The 8,857-nt window shown below is 39.5% G+C and overlaps 2 protein-coding genes across 2 annotated transcripts; both read left to right on the top strand.

Moving 5' to 3' along the window:
* Positions 1 to 300: 300 nt before the first annotated feature.
* LOC119475183 lies at positions 301 to 5,035 on the top strand. The gene is made up of 6 exons (XM_037747644.1): positions 301 to 431; positions 603 to 744; positions 899 to 1,064; positions 1,202 to 1,275; positions 4,404 to 4,634; positions 4,746 to 5,035. Exons 1-6 carry the CDS (start codon positions 391 to 393, stop codon positions 4,788 to 4,790), a joined length of 699 nt encoding a protein of 232 aa, XP_037603572.1. The 5' UTR covers positions 301 to 390; the 3' UTR covers positions 4,791 to 5,035.
* An 898-nt stretch (positions 5,036 to 5,933) lies between these two features.
* Positions 5,934 to 8,207, top strand: LOC119476013 (F-box only protein 39-like). The gene is given in 4 exon segments (XM_037749182.1): positions 5,934 to 6,787; positions 7,425 to 7,479; positions 7,921 to 8,079; positions 8,172 to 8,207. Coding segments are annotated over 4 exon segments (432 nt in total). The 5' UTR covers positions 5,934 to 6,605.
* Positions 8,208 to 8,857: the final 650 nt, after the last annotated feature.

Below are 8,857 nucleotides of genomic sequence, written 5' to 3'. Positions count from 1 at the left end.
TAAAGACACCACTAGTAAAAACTGTTTCAACTCACCCACTCTTCCCTATGCTGTGCTGTATGAGCATTTTCTATGTTTTGAATTAGTAGAATTTGTATTTAGTGTTGGTGTTAGCAGGCTTGTTTATGTCAAAGCAGACTCCACCGCAGAGACATCAGAGTCCTCACATGATTACTCTTTACAGAAACCTGCTTGTGAGCTATTCAGACACATCAAATATTGAAAGCCTGGAGTTTCCGTTTCACACACAGAGAGGGAGGGGAGACGGCAGAGAGGCAGACAGACGGGAGGACAGACGGGGGCAGAGGAAGAGACGGAAAAGTCAAAGAACGGTGGGATTAAGAGGAAATAACACATCAGGCACCCTGGGAGGGAGACGCATGAGCAGGGATGGAGGGAGAGAGGGAGGAACAGGGAGAGAGCACCCAAAGGTAAGGCAAGGAGGAGTGTGAATGTTTATGCCTAATAAGGTGCTTGCCTTGAGTGTAACAGTAGAGGCTGCGCCGGTGTAATCAGCTGAAGATTGATTGGCTGATAACCTTCTAGTCAGGCGGTTAGGAGGGCATGTTTTTCAATTCTGCTGCTTCTCTCTCAAACCTCAGTGGGACGACTTCTACCCAGGCTGACACACCGACTCAGGGCTGCAGCGAGGAGGAGATAGACGAGCCCAAAAACCTCCCGGAACCAGAGGAGGACGACCAGGCCGAGAGTGGAGCCTGTGATGGAGACGTAGAGGCCAGTCAGGTCAGATTTGACAGGATAAATTCACACCAGCACTCATGATATTACTGTAAATTTACATCATCACCATCAGAGTTAATTTAGCTCAAAGAAAATAGTAAATGAACACAAATTTTTGCTCAAGATTGTTATCCCCTGGTTGGTGTGATTGATGAAGGTCGGGGAAGATCTATGTCATATCAGTGACGGAGAGGACTCACCCCAGGAGACTCCGATAGCCACAAACACACAGGATGACACTGACTGCCTCCCATTGTCCTCCCTGCCAACAGAGGAAGAGCTGACCCCCCCTTCAGTATCATCTCATCCCTCCAACACACAGAGTCAGTCTCACACACACACACACACACACACACACACACACACACACACAACTGATATATTGTGTCTGTAACCAGCACATGTGAGGCTATTTAAAGGAAACCCGTGGTCTAGTACATTTGTGTTTGTGTCCTCACAGATCGCCCGTCTGAACCCTGCTGGTATTGCCTGATGTCTCTTGACACAGAGTATCGTCCTGAAACTCCTGAACAGGTTTCAACATTTCTTATTATTTCACTGACGGTTCTGATCAGACATATACGTTGAGAAATGGAAAAGCTGTTTCTCAGAATATCTGCATGAACTAATTTTCTTCATTTCACAAACTGAATTGTCAACCTCTTTATAGCTGAAGTAGGCAAGATTGGAGCTAATTATTTACAAAAAGTTATTTTTATAAAACGCTCGCTATATCGTGACAGTAGTACATGTAACAGGTTACCTGAAAAAAATCATGTGCCTCTGTGTCCTCTGGTGCTCCTAATGGCATCTGCACAGACTGGAGGAAAACAACCAATCAGAGCCGAGCTGGAGTCTGCTGTCCAGCTGCCGTCTATGAGCTGGCTGTCAATCACCCGCGAACTCTGACCAAACTGTCAAACTAGGCAGCGCTGATCAAATACGAATCTGTTACTATAATTCCTATATCTCGCCTCAAATGTTTTCAAAAACATCTTGTATTGTACTGTTTAGCTGTAATATGAGAAAGTTTGTGAACCGGCAACCATGTTGAGATCTCTTGAGGGAATACCAAGCACCGCCCATATGGCCGGAGCACAGCCAATAGGAACACTCTCTCTCTCTGAAATGACCTGTGATTGGTCAAAGTCTTCCGTCAGGTGCTAGATTTTTAAAGCCTTAAAACAGAGCTATGAGTAGGTGCAGAAGTCTAGTTATCTCTTAAAGCACTTGAATTACAATATGCTGACAGGTTATTATGGAATTTTTGCCCAATGATGCCAAAATAGTGTTGCCTACTGAAGCTTAAACTTCTACGTGCAATTAAGTAACATTTGTGCAAAGAAACGTTACCATTTTAAGGCTATATAAGCAAATAGCAGCCTGATCTTACAGGAAATCCATCATATCTTCTTCATGGAAAGAAATCTTGTGTTTTTTCTGAGATCTAGTGAGATCATAGGAAATACAATTTGTGTGGTAATAAAACAAAATCATTCATTCATATTTATTAGAGTTGCTCCGACACCGATACCAGTATCGGAAATGCATCCAATACTGGCCAAATTCGGGATCGGGTAGTCTATGCACTGATGCGATACCATAATTTCTTAACCCAGAAAAAAATCAACTTGTTCAACTGTATTGTTTTATATTTCATATTTTTTATATTAATAATGTATGTTCTTTGTAACTGACAAACTGAATAACAAAAGAAAGTTCTATTGCATTCATTCCCTGTATGTATTTGTTTTTGTTTTACAAAGAGTTTAACCTGAGCCATTATTAATAATAATAATAATAATAATAATTGTGATGGAATAATTGATACACAAGTTATCTTTGGAAGGAAGAGGTCCGGAGCTGATGATGTCTTACAAAAGAAGGTTTATTGAAGCTTGATCAAGGAGAATTGTCAGGTCTCCACAATAGATGCTCTCTGCGTGAAGGCCTCACAACTCTGACCTTCCTCCCCGGTGCTCAGTGTCTTACCCCTTATCATGTTTTGACTTATTCCGTTCCTCTGGCATCTCTGACCCTGGTTGCCCTAGCGACTGGCTCTACGGTCTCCACTACAGACACAGCTGTACAGATAACGGTGGCTCCTCTAGACAGGACTCCAACCCAAGAATGTCAACAGAGGGACACTCTGACAAACACTCTGACCTTTCTACCAATAAGAGAGGAATTGATGGAAAATTCCATCACAATAATAATAATAATAATAATAATAATAATATAATAACGTGTTTTTTTTTATCACGCTGGTATCAGATCGGTACTCGGTATCGGCCAATACCACAAGTTCAGGTATCGGAATCAGTATTGGAAAATGGTATTGGAACATCTCTGATATTAATTCAAAGTAACAAAATAAATAGGTTGTCACTTCATAGTTTTGTAGGATGTGTATCAATTGGAGTTAAAATGCTTTAAAAGGACCATAAGTTCTAAAATACAGAGTAGTCAGTAATGTACAAAGTGCACAACATAGCGTTTGTATGGAATAAATTATTCATATTTTTGACATGCTATAGCTGAAATATATAATGCAGAAGTTCATACATTTATCTATCAAAGCTATATAATTTTTCCATTAGTAGGCCACGTGATGTTAATGCTTTTGATGCCATACTAAAGTCAAACAATTCTCTTAACCATCCTGTACTATTCATTAAGCTGTTTAATAATTTAAAGAAATCAATAACTTAAAGAAGAGAAATCTGACCCTTTAAGCTGTGACACTGAGTAACAAGACTCAAATTCATGATGACATAGAGGAACACTTTCTGGAATTGGTCCATTGTGGGCTTGTAAAGCTGCTTGATGAAATATATATATATGTTTTCTTATGCTGTATTGAGTTCAGTAAAGTCAGCATTGTTCATTCATTCAGTGTCTGTGGAGGAGCTCCAGGATTTGTCATCACTACAGTGTGCCTCTTTGCTGTTAATGGTTTCAAAACAGTATCCTGTCTAAACTTTGACATGTACCCATCTGTGATAATCCATCAACATTATGTTCCTCTAATAATAACTATAGTGAAAATAATTCATAATTTCTGCTTTTTAATACTAAAAAAACAGTTTTAATTTGATGTAAATGGGGTCTATTGACCATAAATTCCCCAAAGAAGTATACAATTTGTGGTAATGAGTTGGAATGAAGTTGGCCAAAAAGGTGAAACACCGAATTGGGTGATAATTTATAATGTATGCCTTATATAAACAGTCAAACCAGACTGGGTCAATTTTGACCCAGGAGGACCACAGGTGTCATTATGTGCTGCCATTGAAAAAAATGAAATGGTTTCAAAACAATAGCCTGACTACATTTTTACATATACCCAACTGTGATAATCCATCAACATTATGTACATCTGATAATAACTATAGTCAAAATAATTCAAAATTTCTGTAGTTTTTTACTCAAAAATGAGGTATAATTTCATGTAAATGAGGTTTATTAACCATAAATTCCCCCCCAAAATTGTAAAACTTGTGGTAATGAGTTGGAACGAAGTTGGCTAAATACACAGAATGGGGTGATAATTTATAGTGTACGATTTATAAACAGTCAAACCAGACCGGGTAAGACAGTGTAGGGTTAAAGACTTTGAAATTCACATCTCAAAAATAATTATATTTTTTGCTGTGTTGCAGGAAGATGCAAATTCTTCGTCATCGTCACTCTCTAGTGGCCAGAAACTGAACTACCAGACAGACCCTCGACCTCACTTTGGTGTAGCTTGGTCCTCCCACTCCACATGTCGCCCCTTGTGGGGCAGTGAGGGGCCATGCTGGGGGCAAAGGAACCAGGAAGTGCACGATCAGACACACACCTGCCCTCACTGTCATCTGGGGCTGCCCCCCGACACACTGCGTTGGCATGAGGTTGGCACACACAGACGTAAATAGAGACACACAGTCTCCACCAAACATACCACAGCTCATGTCACTGTGTTTACCAGAGAGCCTCTGACTGTTTTCTTTCTCTCTGCACAGGCTAAGTGTCTACTGTTTGAAGGGCTGAGGAACTCAAAGAAATAAATTGAGTCATCATCAGTTAAAAATATTGCTTGTACTTTTACAAAATAATGTTGTCTACTCCCTGTATTAATGCTCTCAGGAAATACTTTGCACCTAAAAGTTATGTGCAATATCTGTTTCTGCTCGTAAACAACTGTCTGTTTACACCTAAGTTTAGCCATGTCCATTCCTTATTTAATTTTTAGTTTATGTTTAATTTTTGTGATATTTTTAATGATGTGTTAATATAAATAAACGGCATGTGTACAAAATCAGTCTGTCTTTTTAAATTAAATACTCTTAGGCTCTATTGCAAGAGAAGGATATAGGCCTCTCTTTGCAGAAACAGAGAATGAAGAGAGGGAAATGTAAACACACACACACACACATAGGACAAGAATCACTGCAATGTGTGGTTAACCTAGCTCTAAAATATATTCGCAAAACACAAGCCCTCTATCTATATACATCAATCACTCCACACATACCTTTAAGACTTTATGCTACATTGCCATCAGAAATGTTTTTCTAATAAAGCAGCCTTTATAAAGGGCTTATAAGTGGTAGCTAATGACTTTATTAATGGTTCATAAGTAATTTAGAAATGTTTATAGATTAATTATGAGCCATTATAAAGAACTATTTTAGGGTTGCCAGGTTGAGAAAAAAACCTTTGGGAGGCATTTATCATTTTCTGTAAAAATGCAGCTATAAATGTTGGTAATCCAATAATAATAATATAAAATAATATTATAATTATTTTTATAAAACATCATTATGTACTGGCAGTAGTGCATGAGACAGATAATCTGAAACAAATCATGTGCCTTTGTGTCCTCCGGTGCTCCTAAGGGCATCTGCAAGATTTCACATTTCAGATCGGAGGAAAACAACCAATCAGAGCAGGGCTGGAGCATTGTCGTCTCTGAGCAGCTGTCAATCACTCGCAAACTCCGATCAAACTATCAAAATAGGCAGCGCTGATCTGATATGAATTAATATTATGTTACTGTAATGCTTATTTCTCTCCTTAAATGTTTTCAGAAACATCTTGTAGTGTACTGTTTAGCTGTAAATTGAGAAAGTTTGTGACCCGGCCGCCATGGTTGAGATCAGTTGAGGAAACACCAAGCACCGCCCATCAGCCAGAGCAAACTCTCTTTCTACAGCTCTGGGGCAACCTCCACATCGCTCTTCAGTCCATTACATTCCTGCAGCTCTCGCCATCTCGAAAGTGCTTCTCCGATGTTGACCCTTGTCTGATCTCTCTTTTTAATAAGTTGTTACTTTGTCTCTCTCTTATCCCCCGAGGCCTTCCCTCTTTTTCCTTGTTTGGCACTATATGCCGTTGTGGTGAAGGAGGTATCGGAAACTTAGCGCAAGTTGCCATAGCTCTTGAACTTCTGCGTCCGTTCTGCTTGCGCACCGCCAAACCAAGACACGGAACCCCAGACCTATGTTTGTACAGAGTGGCTGTGATTGGCCAGTTATGTTCTAGCTAACCCTGATTGGTTGTTGGATTCAAACCGGACCTATTTAAAAAAAAAAAAAAAAAGTAATTACAAAGGGGCGGGCGCTCACAGACACAAACAGGCATATTTTTTTAAAGGAACCCTTCAATTAAATATTGTTTGACATGCAATAGTCAAAATTAGTTATTTCAACCGAAATTATAATTACCATATCATGCCTCCCTCAGCTGGGTGTGAGCACACGCTCAAACAGCGAAAAGTGAAGGGAAAATAAAATACCACTGAAAGTGAAACCCCCTCAGGTTTCTTTTGTTCATTTCCGTCTCTGCTTCATCTTCTCTGTCAAGGTGGTGTGTGGTGACTCATGGGCCTGAAAGTCAAGCTTACAGTGGACCAAATCATAAACACTGACCGGCTCGCAAGGACACTGCTGCCTGAGATTCCTCTCACAGAATACACCATGACAGTTTTCTACCTCGCTAATGAATACTAGTGTGCCAGGCCTCTTCTCTATTGCATACTGCCTCAGTACAGGCACAGTCTGCAGTTCAGGCTACTGAGCACACAGCATTAAAAATAGTGCAAAGTGTAACGGGATTGGTGTTATAATTAAACTTCAACCAGAAACACATTATGTGACATCGGCCATTTTGGTGTGATTTGCTGACTTTTGGAAATAAAAAGTTAAAAGTCATCTTCCATAAATTTCGTGACCCAAACAGATCAAAGATCAAAACCTCATGTTAAATCATTGGTTCAATCCTGCTTTCATCATCTCAGAAACATTTCAAGGACTAGACCATTTCTTTTTCCCAAAATCTGGAAACCGTTATCCATGCCTTCATAACTAGTAGATTAGATTACTGTAATTCCTTGCTCGCTGGCATCAGCAAAAATCCCTCTCCTGCCTCCAGCTCATCCAAAATTCTACAGCTAGGATTTTGACCCGGACTAGGAAACATAACCACATCTCACGAATCCTGACTTCCTTACACTGGCTACCTGTTACTTTTAGAATTGATTTTATATTATTATTATTGTTATTATTATTATGTATTATGCATATACAGTATATATATATATATATAATGAAATATTACTGAATACTTACAAAGCCCTGAGAGGCCTCGCCCCAAGTTATTTATCAGATCTATTATTGCCCTATGTCCCTTCCCGTACTCAGAGATCCTCGGATGAGTAATTTCTTGCGGTTGCAAGGTCCAGATTCATTCACGAAGGTGATAAAGCCTTTGCAGTCAGGGTTCCTTGACTATGGAAATGACCTGCCTGAGGAGATCAAGGCTGCAAACTCTGTTGCGTCTTTTATATTACTTTTAAAAACGTGCTTTTTTTAGAATTTCTTTTCTGTGATTTTATTTATGTTTTATGACATTTTAGTTGTTTTACTCTCTCGGTTTTTATGCATTTCATTTTCCTTGTGTTTTAAATGTTTAAATATGTTCTGATTTTACTGTAAAGCCCTTTGTTACTGCTATATAGCAAAGGCATATGGCAACTTTTACTATCTGGCAAGGAGTGAGTAAAAAAGGGCTGGTTAAATACTGCAGGGCTGATGAGGGCATCTTGTGGACAGATAGAGAATGGCAATGAAGGGGGTGGGGTGTGGGAATGTGTGACATGAATGTGTTGTAGGTAAATTTTACCTTGTCTGTCTGTAGTATCTGACCCTGGACCTGAGCAACTTCAATGAATCACTGGATGAGGAGCTGGTTGAGGTGCGTGATCTACTGTGGCAGCTCAACGTCCGGGCTTTCTTAGAAATCAGCACTGTGCAGAGGCTGCTGTACATCAGACAGGACAGGAACTTCAAGATCAAAGTGAGAAAAAAGATCAATACTGCCCAAATCTGCACATAATACTAAGATGTATATACAAACAATATGCTCTTGTTGATCATTATGTCTTCCAGGTGAGAATCCAGGTGAGAATCTACTCTATTAAGTGACAACACTGGAGAGGAGGAAGACCAGTTGAAGGAAATATTCTCTATATAGTCCACCCCTTTGTATCATCACACATGCACAGTTAGACTAGTTGTCACCAAAACATGAAATTCATCTGTTTTCAAATCAATTAACCAAATAAACAATGACTGGTCGTTGTAGGTTGGAGTTTTCACACTGACTGGCTCTCTCTGTGTCTGTCTATATATTTCTCAGGGGGGTGGGGGTTGTGGGTGGAACGACTGACCTAGTTTCATTGTAAGGGTGATCGGGGGAGGCAGTGTGTGCGTGTGTTCTGGCATGGCGAGAGCACTATTTAAGGGAACAAGGATTAAGAGACAGCAGCAATATACCAAACTCTTGATTGCGTGGGTCATGACACACTATACTATTGTACGGTTTTAATCTTATTCATTTCTTGTGATTATTATTACTACAATATTCTATGGCTCTTAGAGTATAATTAATAATGCAAATCTCTTTTATGATACCTCAATACCTTTCTATTATTACACACACGATACATACCATATAGATATTTAATTCTAATCTAATGACACTATCTACTTGACTTGCACTGCTAAACGTGCAGTGTATTATTGGGTATTATCACTACACAGTACATCATGTGTATAATAAGCATACATTTGGC

The sequence above is a fragment of the Sebastes umbrosus genome, chromosome 17 (genome assembly GCF_015220745.1).
Source record: "Sebastes umbrosus isolate fSebUmb1 chromosome 17, fSebUmb1.pri, whole genome shotgun sequence".
NCBI classification, from domain to species: Eukaryota; Metazoa; Chordata; class Actinopteri; order Perciformes; family Sebastidae; genus Sebastes; species Sebastes umbrosus.
This window is presented reverse-complemented; position numbering and strand designations above follow the sequence as displayed.

What these genes read in the sequence shown, in the direction of transcription:
- LOC119475183 (XM_037747644.1), top strand. Translation starts at nt 391, where the DNA reads ATGGAGGGAGAGAGGGAGGAACAGGGAGAGAGCACCCAAAG. An exon ending in CAGGGAGAGAGCACCCAAAG is followed by an intron (nt 432 to 602) that starts GTAAGGCAAGGA and finishes CTCAAACCTCAG; the next exon opens with TGGGACGACTTCTACCCAGG. An exon ending in ACACACTGCGTTGGCATGAG is followed by an intron (nt 4,635 to 4,745) that starts GTTGGCACACAC and finishes CTCTCTGCACAG; the next exon opens with GCTAAGTGTCTACTGTTTGA.